This window comes from Vombatus ursinus, unplaced genomic scaffold (genome assembly GCF_900497805.2).
Source record: "Vombatus ursinus unplaced genomic scaffold, bare-nosed wombat genome assembly UNPS02015175.1, whole genome shotgun sequence".
NCBI lineage: Eukaryota > Metazoa > Chordata > Mammalia > Diprotodontia > Vombatidae > Vombatus > Vombatus ursinus.
Window position 1 is genome coordinate 23703703 of NW_020954953.1, and position 15994 is coordinate 23719696.

At 38.1% G+C, this 15994-nt stretch overlaps 1 protein-coding gene across 1 annotated transcript in view; it reads right to left on the reverse strand.

The window, feature by feature from the left end:
* Nucleotides 1-15994, reverse strand: part of LOC114031407 (1-acyl-sn-glycerol-3-phosphate acyltransferase delta-like) — a 183859-nt gene that overhangs the window by 128483 nt on the left and 39382 nt on the right. The window contains exon 2 of the mRNA XM_027846469.1: nucleotides 7455-7725. Coding sequence (XP_027702270.1) covers nucleotides 7455-7632 — 178 coding nt within the window. The 5' untranslated portion in view covers nucleotides 7633-7725. The remainder of the gene's footprint in view (nucleotides 1-7454; nucleotides 7726-15994) is intronic.

Below are 15994 nucleotides of genomic sequence, written 5' to 3' on the forward strand. Positions count from 1 at the left end.
AAACTGAGGAGTCACGGGAGCATAGACAAAGAGGCACCTCTGAGGTCATATAGTTCAATCATCTCATTTATCTAATGAGGAAAACCGAGACCTACAGAGTTTAAATGACTTGACTATGTGAATAATGTGAGCATTACTCACATAGTAAGTAGCAAGGCAAGATTTGAATCTAGGTCCTTTGACTCCAAATCCATAGCATTTCGATGTGAATAGAAATGGTATTTGAATCCATGGGAGCAGATGAGGTCATCAATAAAGAATATAGGGAAGAGAATGAAGAAAGCCTAGGACAGAGCTCTCTCTGGTCTCTTCCAGTTGTGACATTCTATAATTCCCATGAAAAGAACAATAACCCTATGTCCCAACTTCTCACCCAAGTCACTCATTTACATGATACACATACTCCACTAATTCTCTTCTTGCTGTTTTTTTTTTCCCTTTCTGAAGAAAGAAACCATGGCTACCAGCAAAAAACATTTGGAAGTTTTCATTCTCTAGATCGATCAGTTCTCTACTTCAATCAACCAACAGAAATTGATTAGTCACCAGGCACCGTGCTAGGATCTAGGAAAAGATATAAAATCCTGTCCTCTGTTTTGTTTTTTTGGGGGGTGGGGGTGGGTGGAGGTGGTAATTTTTCTTATTACAAACTTGACAAACATCAACAATTATAAACATTTCCATATACAAAGAACAGAAAAACAGATGATGTGAATTTCTATTAGGCATAACTTAAAAAAAAACCATACATTAAATTTAACAAAATACCCTGAAATACTGCCCTGCTTGTCTGTGATCCCTTATGAATTGCCTTTTGTTCCCTTTCATATACTATTAAAATATTTAGTTGATTTTTCCCCTTTGTTTTCTTTCTGTTCTATCAACACAATTCCTCCCTTTGTATACCCTTCACCTCACACACCCCACCCCTTGCCACCAAATCCAGATCCTTTGTAACAAACAGCAAAGTAAGGCTCAGATTCTTAAAATCCAGCCACTGCTCAGATTCTTTAAGAACCTAGCCAATAGCTCACAAATGTTCAGATTCCTTAAGAGTCTAGCCAGTATGGTGGATCTTTAATAAACCTTGTCTCTGGCTGAAAAAAAAAAAAAAGAAAGAAACAGATCCTGGACAAATAGTAAAGCAAAACAAATCCATACATTGGCTATATCTAAAAACATACATCTTATATTCTATCTCATCTCATGATTTTCCCAAATCATTCACCATGATTCTTCTAAAACCATAACTGGTTACTGCATTGATTTGAGTTTTTAAGTTTTTCATGGTTGTTTTCTTCTACATTATTGGAATTGTTGTATAAATTGGTCTCCTGCTTCTGCTCACTTCAATCTATATCAGGTCACATAAGTCTTTCTGTATTTTCCTAAACATATCCCTTTTGTCATTTCTTAAGGCACAATAACATTCCATTACATTCATAAGTCAGCATTTATTGGAGGTGGCTGAGTGGTGCAGCAGTTAGAACGCTGGACTTAGAATCAACAAGCATTAAGTTCAAATTTGGCCGCAGAAGCTAACTAGCTACATGATTCTAGGCAAGTCACAACCTTTCTCATCCTTCATTTCTTCATGTAATAAATGTTAGTTTGATTGATCTACAAAATGAGAATAATGATGAAAACCTACCATCCAGAGCCGTTGTGAGGTTGAAATGAGATAGTATTTGTACAGTGCCTTGCAAACCTTGAAGTGCTATCTAAATGCTCCTGCTACTGTTGTTACTATTATTATGCCATTCATCAGTTTAGGGGTATTCACTTTGTTCCTGACAGTTCACTACCACAAAAACTGATGCTTTAATATTTTTATATACACTGGTCGTTTCCCTCTGTTTTTCATCTCTTTGTCGGTATAGAACTAGTAGTGGTATTGTCACATCACAGTTTGATATTATCCTAAATTGTTTTCCAGAATAGCTGAACCAAATAAAAGCTCCACCAGCAGTACATTAGTGTCCTACAGCCCCTCCAGTGAGACATCTCCAGTCGTCTTGATCTATATCTAGCCACTGGGCCCAGATGGCTCTGGAGGAGAGAGTGAGGCTAGTGACTTTGTGTAGCCTTGACTCACTTAAATCCAATTCACTTGCAAGTCATGGCATCACCTTCCTGATGTCACAGTCCTCTTCAAGAATGATGGACGAACAACAACAGCAGCCCCTCCAAGAATTTTAATTTTCTTTTTTTTTATCATGTTTGTCAATCTAATAGGCAGAACATAATTGTTTTACTTGGTTTTTGTACTATTATTATTGAATTGGAGCTTTTTTTCATATAGGTATTGGTATTTTGCATTTCTTCCTTTGAAAACTGCCTCGTTTTATCATTTGATTATTTCTCTATTGAAGAAGAGTTTTTATTTTTATCTATTTCTATCAATTACAGCCCCTCCAAGAATTTTCATTTTCCTTTTTTTTTTTTTGAGAGTCAATAAGTGACTTGCCCAGGGTCACACAGCTAGTAAATTTCAGGTGTGTGAAGCCTAGATTTGCACTTAGGTCCTCCTGACTCCAAGGCTAGAGCTCTATCTATTGCACCACTTAGCTGCCCCTTCATTCTCCTATTTTATCATGTTTGTCAGTCTAATAGGTAGAACATCATAATTGTTTTAATTGGTATTTGTATTATTATTATTACTGAGTTGGAGCATTTTTTCAAATGAGTATTGGTATTTTGCATTTCTTTCTGTGCAAACTGCCTCATTTTATCATTTGATTATTTCTCTTTTGAAGAAGAGTTTTTATTCTTATCTATTTCTATCAATTACAGTCCCTCCAAGAATTTTCATTTTCCTTTTTTATCATCTTTGTCAATCTAATGGGTAGAACATCATAATTGTTTTAATTTTCATTTCCATTATTATTATTGAGTTGGAACATTTTTTCATATAGGTGCTGATATTCTGCTTTTCTTCTTTGAAAATTGCCTGTTTATATCATTTGATTATCTCTCTACTGAAGAATGGTTTTTATGCTTATCTATTTGTATCAGGTACCTACATCTTGGATATCAGACCTTTATCAGAATCCTTTGTAAAAATTTTTTCCAATCAACTATATTCCTGAGGAACTTATATTCTAATAGGAGGATACAACAAACACAAGTGATTGTCAGGGATGGAAATTGCTGTAACAGGCAATCAGGGAGACTAAGAAGAGCCTCAGGGCAGCAGGCTGATCGTCATGCTTTCTCTAGAAGCATTGATCTGAATACTTCACCAGAACAAGAGTAAGAAATGAAAAAGGGTGAGGGTAGAGGGAAAGGCAGTATGCAATCTGTGGCAGGTGGATGGCTGTATTAAGATGCCCATACTGTGTAGACCTTAGTTTTCTGATGAATGCCTTCATAGGATGTAAAAGGCACTGAAGGTAGAATAATATATACTGAATCTCCGTTTAAAATGGGAGATTTCTAACAGTAGAATCAAATGTATTTTATTTTTAACTAGGAAAAAAATTTAAAATAAAGGAACAATCTTTAGAGCTGGGGGAAGGGAGGGTTTGGCTATTAACGCTCACTGATCTTCACAGGTAACAGAGTAGACAGAGCTCAGATTTGTGATCAGGAAGAACTAAGTTTGATTTTTTTTTGTTTTTTTGGTTTTTTTTGGCTAGGCAATGGGGTTAAGTGACTTGTCCAGAGTCATACAGCTAGTAAGTGTAATGTGTCCTAGGCCGGATTTGAACTCAGGTCCTCCTGAATCCAGGGCCGGTGCTCTATCCACTGCACCACCTAGCTGCCCCAAGAACTAAGTTTGAATCTAAACTTGGGCAAGTCATTAAAACTCCCAGCCTCAGTTCCCCCATGTATAAAATGGGAACAATAACAACAAATACTTCACAGGTTTTGATTTTTTTTTGTTTTTAGAGGATCAAATGAGATAATATATACAGTGCTTTATAAACTTAAGGTACTACAAAAAGAGCTATTATTCAATGAGGATACCATGTGGGTAAAGGATGTCAGCAGAGAAATTTATAACTGGAAAAGCACTGGTCATTGGGTCACTGAGAGTGACATGACTACAAGATAACCTGAGTGCTCCACCAGTATCCATGTTACCTTACATCTTATGATGCACAGGAATGATCCCAGAAGGCTGGGATGGAGGATGTCTTGTGGCAGGTTTATGGAAGGACATGAGCCTTGGAGGATGGACAGTTCTAAATGAGTGTTTGGCTGCATCCTTAAGATAGCAGGTGTACTTCAGTGCTAGAGCATGCTCTGGAGCAGCAGAGACAGGAAAAGAGAGGACATCACCAATACCATGAGGGATTACAACTTCTTAAAGTTCCAATCATCACTCATTTTCTTCATTATCAGAAAGTGAATAATCTTTTCTGTGCTTAAACAAAAACTCTGGCAATAGCAACTTCATTTTCAGCATTCTGGATTCAATTTGTTGGCCAATTGAACCACAATTCACTTGACTCATTCATGTCTTAAAATCCTAGTTTCCTAAATCTGTGACTATCCAGGAGGGAAAGAGATTGTACATCACGGAATTCCAAAGTGAAAGAGTTTATAGCCCCATGCAACAGCCCTGGACTTTATACTTGCTCCATGAGACATCTTATCAAGCCCTTAATTCTCTGGCTAGAAAATGTAGTATTTCTCTTAGATACTCATGCTAAAGGATCTTAGCTGAGTAAGGAAAATGAGTAGATTTTGGTGGTGTATAAGAATGGGGGCTTTATAAGAGAAACACTTCAAAAACAGATAAAAATTTGGTTACAATTATCTTCATTTTATAGATGAGGAAACAGAGGCTCAAGAAATTTGTCCACGGCCAAAGTACTAATAAACAAGCCGAGCCATCATCAATTCTGATCTTCTGACTTCAAATCCAAAGAGAATACTAAGGCCAGAAGGGTTGAGTGATTTAGCCAAAGTCACAGCCAGTTACTGGCAAAGGTGGACTTAGAACCCATCACAGCATATTTTACCTCTCTTCTTAGAAAGTCAGTTTCTAATAATTAATACAACTGATTTGCCAAGATACACAATGACTCATATTCCAGAAGGCATAATTAAACCCTAGGTAAACGTTTACTCCTCTACCCTAGGGAGAGGATGAAAGTTAAACTAAACAAAAACTGAATATCTACACCAGATTTCAGGGGTGGTTTTTGGTGCCATTTCCTAGCTGAGTCTCCAAACTACAGCCTAGGGCTCATCAGTGGTCCAGGTAAGATTTCTGGAGTCTTCCTCACATTACCCTCCTCTCAAGGTATTTTTCTAACTCTGTAACTGCCTTCTTTTCTACTACCATACTATTCTAAGTCTGTTTCATATGGTAAGAAAGAACAGACAAACCGTTACTAAGAGGCAATGGTATTTGGAAAATAATATTTGGGTACCTTGGGAATCATAATAAAAATTCCAAGATGCTCAGTGGACTTGCTTCTGAGAAACCTAAAAGGAGAGGACTTCATTTGGAAGGCTGGGGGAGGGGGTGGAGCAGGATTCTCTAGGGTCATTAGATCTGACTCATTTTTAACAAAATGTCAAGAGAAAATCAGGCAGTTGCTTATGTCTTACTCTCTCATTTCTCTAGATTTTCCTGAGAACTAAAATAGGTAAGGTGAAAGGGAGAAATCGTCTTTCCTCTTTGGGCCACTTCTGGCCCACCCTTCTTGCCTGTGTAATTGCTGAGCCGATACGCTCTCTGTGGATTTGTCTCCCAATGTTTGCACATGCTATAAAGTATGCTAAGATTATCCAGCTTTGAAATCCTAATAATTCATCTTGGCTAATCTAGAATTTGGTTTATTCAAGGCAATTTTGTGACACACACACACACATATACATACACACATAAATACATATATACATGCATACATATGTATATGTTTGTGCATATGTGTATATATTTATATATGTATGTGTATATATATTTATATATTTAAAAGGATGTTTAGAGATGTGGTCCATACTTTTTTCCAGTTGTTTTATAGAATACCCTTATTAACCTCATCTAGAAACCATAAGAATCGCAAGCTACTTGTTTCCATCAAACACTAGTTTGGATTTACTCTACAAAGAGAGTCCTCAAAGTTGATTTTTTGGGTTTTTAGCCCCAGAGTGCAAACAAAATTTCTAACAGAAAAAAAAAGAAAACAAATAAGCAGCTCATGTAAGATTTTAAACTACAACAGGCCAACAATCCTTATCTTCAAAAACTAACAGTTAACTAGTAATAATAATAGTAATAACAATCCTGATAATGACAGCATTTATATGGTGGTTTAATGTTTGCAAAACACTTTATAAATATCACCTCAGTTTATCCTCACAAAAGTAATAATTATTCTCATTCTCCCTTAAATGCTCTTACTAATAAATCATTCATTCGATTCCAATAAGCATTTGTTAATCACCTACTACATGCCAAGCACCTTGCTAAGTAAACATCGAGGACGTAGACAAAAATGAAACTGCCCTAACCTCACTTAACTTACTTTCTATTGTGTGTATATGCATGCACACATGTATGTGTACACATATAAACATGAATGCACAAGCACATGCTTATACATGTGAGTGCATATGTGCATAAACACATATAAATATGTAGATAAAGATATATATCCACATATAAACATGTAGATATATAAAGATATATATATCCACATATAGATATATCTATATAGATAAATAGATATAGAAGGATATATAAAGACATGTATATGTAGATATAAGTCTATATAGACCTATCTACAACACATGTTATATATATAACATATAAACACATAAATACATACAGATATAAATATATTACATATATGCGGACACATATGTGTTTCTATATACAGACTATACACATGCGTAAATGTATTCATGCATACGCACACAGGAGTGTTGCTGCATTGTGTACATGCACACAAATGTGCACAATACACATGTGTATATACACCACATAGATAGATATGTCTCTACATATATGCATACATGTGTGCATACATATACACACATTTTACCTAACCTTATGTGGTGTTCAGTCTATCAAATGGCAATTTGAAATCACCATCCTGATAATATCAAGATGAAATAGATAGAGGTGGAAATTTTCTCTCCATCTGCCAAGTCATGAGACCAAGTTACACAATACAATGACAAAGAAGCAAAATCAGGGCCCCTCAGACTTCTAAGCCCAGGGTTTTGGTCTCAGTTAGTTTAACTTAGGCTAAAGGATTATGGGGATAACAGAGCAGTATAGCTATGTATATACTTAATGCTTCCCTTAAGGCAGGGGTGAGGAACCTGTGGCTTCGAGGTCACATGTGGCCCCCTAGGTCCTCAAGTGCAGGCCCCTACTTGAGGACCTAGAGGGCCACATGTGACCTTGAGGCTGCAGGTTCCCCACCCCTGCCTTAAGCTAAAGCAAGCATCCAATATGAATGAAAATAAACATTAAGTAAATATCTTACGGCTGGAAATGCAATAGGCCAGTCTGCAGTTGATCTTTCTGAAGAGCTGTTTGTTGATGGGCCAGAGTACAAGTGTGAAGAGCTGGATGGTGTTTATTATCAGCCCGGACACAATGAATATGTAACAAACTATAAGGTGGCACAGGAACTGGGATTTCAGAAAGCCAATGATGTCCATGGTCTTGTCTGTGCGCGCAAGAACTTCTTCACGACAACTTTTTCTTTTTCAGGGGAAAAAAATGGTGAGCAGCCCAGGCACTCAGGAGAAAGCCTATAAAACACAAAACCAAAATTAAATGTTAGGAAAACATCACTGGCTCTTTTTGGGTTAAATAGAGTTTGCTTTTGTTTCTGCTCATTAGAAAGCTGCATCATTTACTTCAGTTTCGAGCCAATTTACCGCTTTCCGAAGCAAGCATTTTAAAATATTTAATTTCTAATTCACTTAAAAAAAAAAAAAAAGGCAGAACCGATCTCAGGGGAAGTTACTAGAAAGAGTCCTGAAATGGACATCGGAAGATGTGAGCTCCAGGTAGGGCTATCAAAATAGAAACTTTGAAAAGAAGTGAGGAGGAGCAAATGAACTAATTAACAAATTAATTAAGGGTTAACAAATCAACTCAACACATCATTAAAAAAACAACTGGAACAAATATTGGCCAAGCCTGTCATAATATCACAGCCAGTTCACAACTGTCATGATTTGAGTGAGGCAATATACCCAAAGGGCTATAGTACTGGACTTAGAGTTGGGAACACCTTGGTTGGAATTCCATCTCTGACCCTAGCAAGGCGACCATAGGCAAGTCACTGAACTGCTCTATCTTCAGTTTCCTCATCTGTGAAATGGGTACAATAATATCTCTAAGGATACTGATTGGCTCAAGTAACAAATAGTGGGTAAAGTTCTATGCAATGTCAGTGATTATTGTTAGTATCATCATCATCTTCATCATCATCATTATTAACCCCAGTTCTTATTTTGACTCTGCCACTCACTAGATCTTGTGTAAATTCACTTAATCTTTCTAGTAATCTTTAATCTTAATCTTTCCAACTCTAGAGAGTTGGAAAGGAACCCAGTGGTTATCTATTCCAAGTTATACATGAAAGACATTCCCACTATGCCATATTAGTCTCTGCTTGAAGATCCTAGGAGACAGAAAATGCACAGTCTCCAGAATGAATAAGAATTTTTTAAATGAGAATAAATGAGCATATATCTGTATGTTTATATTTATATAGCACCTACTATATGCCTGGCACTTCATAAATATCATCTCATTAGATCCTCACAACAACCCTGGAAAAGCTGCTATTATTATCCTCATTTTACATTTGAGGAAATTGAGACAAACAGGCTAAGGGACTGGAAGAAGGTCACAATTAATCTTTCCCAGCCCCTGTTCAACGAGGTAATAGGTGTATCAGTGAACTCCAATAAACAACTCTGAAGGAAAAAACAAAACAAAACAAAACAAAAACCCAAACTAAAAAGTTCTAAAGTTAAAAGGACACACACTAAAGAAATTAGTGATTAGGGGAGACAAAGATACACTCCTAAGTACATAAGATCTTGTCCAACAACAGCTAAACAAACAAAAAAAATTTCAAAGAAATGGAAAAGTAGAATCTGTTTAATCTTGTTTTATTTTTTTATTAGGGTATGGTGAGAGAAAAGAGGCAAGACAGATTATATGAGAAATATGGAAACAAGAGGAAGGAAGTAAAAAAGAGAATTGACATAAAGGAGGAGTAAAGAAAGAAAAGAGGGATGGCACACAGACCAAATTCTAATCAGAGATATAGAACTACAAGCCATCTCACAAGCCACCTAATCCGATTCCCTGACTTAAAAATAGAGAAAATTAAGGCAGTTAAGTGATTTGTCCAAAGCCTCACAAATGTGAAATTGGAATCTGGGACCTCAGAATTGACTATAGCATTCTTTCTCTTCTAATACCAACAATTCATATTTATTTAGTGCTTTGAAGTTTTGCTTTGAGCTTTCCTGTGAATTATCTCCATTCTACAGATGGGGACAGAGGGGCTCAGAGGTCAGATAATTTGCCCAAGGTTACACAGCTATTATCAGAGTTGGGATTACAACCTAAGTCTCCCATCTCTGCTACTTATTAACTATCTGAGCTTAGAAAAAAACAAGTAACCTTTCTGGTCCTCAATTTCCTCACCTATTAAATAAGAGTTGTCATAGATTTCAAAAGTCCTTCCCAGCTTGAAATTTGAAGGCTTTCTTGTTCCCTCCACTACACCACACAGATCTAAGTATTCTGCCACACACACAGGCCTCTCTAGTCCACTTGCGGCCACTCATTTCTGTTTCTAGTTATTTACTCATCATCTTACAGATTTAAGAACAAAGTTAAGTCTGTAAGAGATGGGGAAAGTGGTCCTTAATCATATGTCACTGCCTTCTGACAGATATATATAAAAAGAGCTACGTATGTACACCCACCCAAGCCAAACAGAGACTGAACCCCACTACTGATATGCCGTGAATGTTAATTAGGGCTTGTTTCACTGTCTAGATTGGCCATATGGATGGTCTGGGACATAAAGACAAACTACAGAAAATATTCTGTATATGTGCATGTATATGTGTATGTGTGTATACATGTATGTGGATATGTATGTGTGTGAGAGCATTGTATACATGCATGTGTATACACATGTATGTGTATACATGTATGCACACAAAGCTCTGAGTGCATATATACAAATGCGCACATATACACATACATGTACTGGTAACAGGGAAACAATCATTCAACCAGTTTTCTTTCACCTTTGATGGGAACTCTTGATTACCTACACACCAGGAGTTCATTCCTTGGCACCTAAATCCAAGAAACCACATGATCTGAAGAATCATCATTTGGGCTCAAATATAGCCAGACACCTTTCACAAACAGTCATAACACATACTTTTCCAGGTCTTCGAATTTTCAAGGTATTCCATTAAACTGACAACTAACTACAGCAGAGTCCTTGGCTTTTAAAAGTGATTGATGCTTATTTACAACTTAATAGCCTGCTCTGATTTGAAGCTGAATATTCAAAATGTCTAATCTTTGTCTTTGATTACCCTACAGTAGTTTAATGGAAGCAATGAAGCCTGATTTTCCACCTTGATTTCGGGAGACTGATGCTTGCCAATTATTTTGACATTTCCAATGCTTCTCCAATTTAACCACAGGGAAGTCATGTGATTTGCCAAGGTCATACACTATGGAAAAGCAGAGATCAACTCATTCCATTCCAGAAGGTCATATAAGTCACTGTCACAAAATACCACTTATTAAATTAGAGTGTTTCAGAATAGAAATGTGGACTCAGAGGCAGCAGGAATTTCAGAAGTCATAAAGTTCTTACACATTCCTAAACTTCGAGCCTTTGGATAACCCAAAGGTGTGGCACTAAACCACATGCCCAACCGAGTACAGGGAGTCCCTTCATTAATGTTGCCCCAACCACCATTATAGCAACGGTGCTGATACATCATAACCATATACCACAGTAGTGGCTAGCATACAGTAGGCACTTAATAAATGCTTATTTCTTTCCTTCCCTCCTTCCTTCAAGACCTTTTCAAGAACCCCCGTCTCTCCAGATCATCTCAGTCTATCAATCAGAAAATGATTGTGCGGGAGGTGCTTTCTCCCCAATCCCAATATCAGGGATCACCCAGTGAGGACCAGTAAGTGTCCAACCTAAAAAAACACCAATACTTCTCCCATTTGATGCTTTTAAACTTCAAATGTTGGCCTCCCAAGAAGATATGTCTGAATTATACCATTGATCCTATATAACTAACTGTCCCTTTAAAGTTATTTTATCTAACACCAACAGAGACGGGGACTGATGCCTAGGTAATGGAGATAAGCAAATGCTACTCAGATGTTCAAAGGTGAAGGAGCTGAATGTGAATTCCTACCAGAAAAGCAAAATGAACTCTCAGACTAAAAAATGTTGATGAAAGGCTCTATGTCTGCCTGAAAGACAATACTACAAGGTTCCATCTTTGGTTCTGGCTGCCCCATTCCATATTTTTGGTCAGACTTGGACTGAAGACATAGAAAGTGTTTTAGCATGGTCTTACAATCTAGAAGTGAATGTGATCCATGAAGCCATCCAGTTCCATGGCTCTCCAGACATACCCTTTCCTGGTCACTATTCCTATAGTTGTCTCCCTCTACTAGGATGTAAATTCCTTAAGGACCCAACTCTCTATTTGCATCCCCAGTGCTTAGGCAACTAATACTAATAATAACTAACATTTATATAGCACATTAAGGTCTACAAAGCACTTTACAAATATTATCTCATTTTATCCTGACAGCAACACAAGGAGATAGGTGCTATGTCATGTGAGGAAAATGAGGTGCACAGTGGTTAAGCAACTTGCCAGGGTCACACAGCCAAAAAATATCTCACGTAGAATTTGAACTCGGGTCTTTCTGACTCCAGGTCCAGTGCTCTACCCACTGAGCCACCTAGCTGCCTAGCTTGGTACTGACACAAAATAAATATTTAATAAATACTTTTTCTTTCATTCACATTTATCAGATTTGAAGATAATATACTGGACAGCTAGGTGGTGGAGTAGACAGAGCCTGTTCAGGAAGACCCAAGTTAAAATCTAGCCAGAGATACTTACTAGCTGATTAAGTCACTGAACCCTTTTTACTTCAGTTTCCTCAAATGTAAAATGAGCTAGAGAAGTAAATGACAAACCATTCCAGTATCTTTGCCAAGAAAACACCAAATGGGGTCACAAAGAGTCAGGCACAGCTGAAACAACTAAACAACAACAACAAATAAAGCTGAGAAAGATTGCTAATAGGCTGGATGGCAGAAAAAAATCCAAAAAGACATCGATTCAATTCAGTAAGCATTGATTAAGCACCTATTTTGTGTAGGAACACGGAAACAAATGCCTGAGTCTCTAACATACAAGTGAGTAAAAATGTATATATACAAAGTAAACACAAAGTTACCACAAGGGGAAAAAGGACTCCTAACAAGCAGGATCAGAAAGTAATAGGCAGCAACAAAAGACCCAAATTAACAAGATGAAATTTAAGAGGAATAAATCTGACTATATGTGGCAGAGGGGAGGAATTCTAACTCTTCTAAATGCTACATCTTTCTCATTACCTAGCACATTTTTCTGCACATAACAGGCAATATTTGTTGCAAATTCAATTCCAAATAAAAATAAACTGCACAAATATTTGTTAAGAAAAACCTGGCTTAAAAAAAGACCTCCTGGGGCAGCTAGGTGGTGCAGTAGATAGAGCACTGGCCCTGGAGTCTGAAGGACCTGAGTTCAAATGTGCCCTCACACTTGACACTGACTAGCTGTGTGACCCTGGGCAAGTCACTTAACTCCGATTGCCTGGCCAAAAAGCAAAAAAAAAGAAAGCACCTCCTAGACACAAGTTCAAGAGTTCAGTATGAATCAACAAGGAGAACTAGCAAGCTAAGTAAGTTATTTGTAGGTGGAATTAACTAAAACACAAAGGAGACAATAGTCCCACTATTCTTTAGGCTGTATAGTATATATAGAGAGTGCCTTACTCACAGTCAGGTAAGCCTGAGTTCACATCCTGCCTAAGATATTTACCAACTCTGGTGGGAAAGTCACTTAACCTCCCTGAGTATCTGTTTCATTTATTTGCAAAATTCACATAGTAATAGCACCTACCTCACCAGGATGCAATATAAAACTACTCTGATTGCATCTGGAATATTGCCTTAGTTTTGGATTCCATATTAAAGAGAAGCATTAACAAGATGTATTATATGCAGTGGGATTTGCCTGGGATGATGAAGGGTCTGGAAACCCTATTTTAAGAGAGTCTATCTATTGGCATTTAGGATGTTTTGACTGGAGAAGACTTGGGAAGGGGGAGGGGAGTAGATGGCTTTCTTTGAATACCGTTTTTCAAGGATTGTCATCTGGGAAAGAGATAAGAGTTACATCTATATAGCTCCAGAGAATATAACTAGAATTAAAAATGGAAAAAAAATCATACTAAGGCAGATCTGAGACTCAATATAAAGAACTTCTCAACAATAAAAACAGAACTTAACTGTGGTACATAGCCCCAGTGTGCCTGTGTTCACTCTGGCTTTTATTAACAGCAAGTTCTTTTTTTTTTTTTTTGGCTAGGCAATGGGGTTAAGTGACTTGCCCAAGGTCACACAGGTAGTAAGTGTTATGTGTCTGAGGCCGGATTTGAACTCAGGCCCTCCTGAATCCAGGGCCAGTGCTCTATCCACTGCGCCACCTAGCTGCCCTTAGCAAGTTCTTAGGAACTGAATTTGCTTCTAGAGGACATCCATCACCTCTCCTTTCCAAACCTGTAAATTTAGGATGTAGGTAAAACACAAAAGTCCTTTTCGTTATACTCTTCCCTATTCCCTGAAGGGTGTGCTTTAAGAGTTTCACTAATAAGCACTAGAGACAAATACATGGGAAATCATAATAACAGATTCTAAGAGAGAAAGTTAGAGAGTTTACAGCTGTTCTTTCAGTAAAACCTTGGTCCTCCAGGAAATCAGACCCTCCTTTTTCCTTGGGCGACTCCTCTACTTTTCCAGATCTTATCCTTGAAGTCAGCCAACCAAATCCTGCTTAGGCTATATGCTATCTAGCTTTCAAAGTGGGGTCAATGAGTTAGGTGCACAAAGCCAGATAGGTAGGCTCCTTGGATCCTCCTGCAAATCCACCTCCACAGTCTTCTCCTCGGGTACAGGAAGCCCCAGGCCCTGATATATGAACCCAGTTGGACAAGCTCTTCCTCCTTTTCCTGTGGAGTTCTTGCCTATGATATATTATAATCAGAAGATGAGTCACAAATATATTTTAAAGTCAGAGGGCCTTAAAGGTCATCTAGTCCACCTTCCTCATTTCACAGAGGAACAACTGAGGTCCAGAGAAATTAAGTCTGTCACTTCATTCACCTCAGATCCTTTGGCCATGGACCTGATAGGGAGCCCTGGACCAGGAGAAAAAAAAAAGAAATCCTTCCACTCTGGGTTTCCCAAGATTTGTTCTCCTCTCTCTCAGCCTGTCCAGGCCTCAGGCTGCAAGACAATTATCGTTCATTTCCTTACTTTTCTGCAGGTCTCAAGGCTAAAGCAAATCTACTAGCTATCTGTTAAGAGTTGGTCCTGCTCTTACTGATAAAATAGGCTTCCTTCAGTTAAGTCTACAGCCTTAGACTGGCACCTGCTTTTTCTCCTTTCTGGAAGACACGAGGCTGTATAATTACTTAGCCTACCCAGGCCACCCTGATTGCTTTTTCTCCTAAGACTGGCATCATCCAGCTTTCTCCAGATTCTTCACCCCACTAACCCTAAGTTTCTCTCCTGATTCAACCATTTATAATGCATCTCCCATAAAATTCTCAGGTTTCCTTGATTCCCAAACCCTTCAGCACTCTGATAATGAAAATACTCTGGGGTAAATGACAACCGTCATTCCATCATTTCTCCTCGCTTTCGGATTACTCAGGTCCCTCTTGGGGGAAGAGAGAGGGAAAATTCTCTAGACTTCAAGTTTCATAATTTTTAAAACATTTAATCGACAACAAATAACATTATAGACAATACATTTTCCCCAATCAGGCACAAGGGCATACTACCTACAGCTAACCTATGGGATCTTGTGCTGCCTAAACAGAAAATGTTCATGGAGAGGCTAGATGACCATACGCTGGAGCTATTGTAGATGGGAGTCCTCCTTAGCTATAAGACTGCACTGGATGACCTTCATCCAAGGTTCCTTTCAATTCACTGAGTGTAGATTTTTTTAAACACCAGCTGACCACACCATCTCCTGCCCTTCTCTTAACTTCCTGAATCACTGTCCAGCTGCCAGGACCTCTCCCCACCTCCCTACCCTTCACCGCCCCAGAATAGGTCCTGGGACAATTATCTGGATTTGATATAGTCTAGAGATGATTCTACCCACTGTTAGCCTTGTAGAAACTATCATAACACTCTAATTAGAAAATTGACTGTCTTGAAAAGCAGCCCGTTCATGAAAGATTCACTTACAGCTTAAGAGCTAAGATCCAAGTATTGCTGATATAAAACAATTAGCATTGCTACAGGCAGAAATATTTTTAAAAACCCTTAGACAGAGAAAGGACCAGCAAAGAGGTTCATAAAATTGAAGTCTTAAAATAGTAACGGCATTAGGAAGCGTATGCACTAATGGTCTTATGAGGCAAAAATGGCTTGCTTGAATAGGTGGTTGGGATGACAAAGACAAGGGAGAAATAACAAAGGTGATGCTTCTCTCTCCTTACCTCCACATCCCAGCTCTCCTGGTCTTCTTCAAGCCTCAGCTCAAATCTCAGCTTCCCTGCAAGAGGCATTTCCCACCCTCACCCACTCCCCACTCCCACTTCTAATGCCTTCAATTGGATATTACCTTTCCTTTACAATGTATCTGTCTTATACAGTTGCGTGCCTATTACAGCTAGCAGGAGCTCCTTAATGCACAA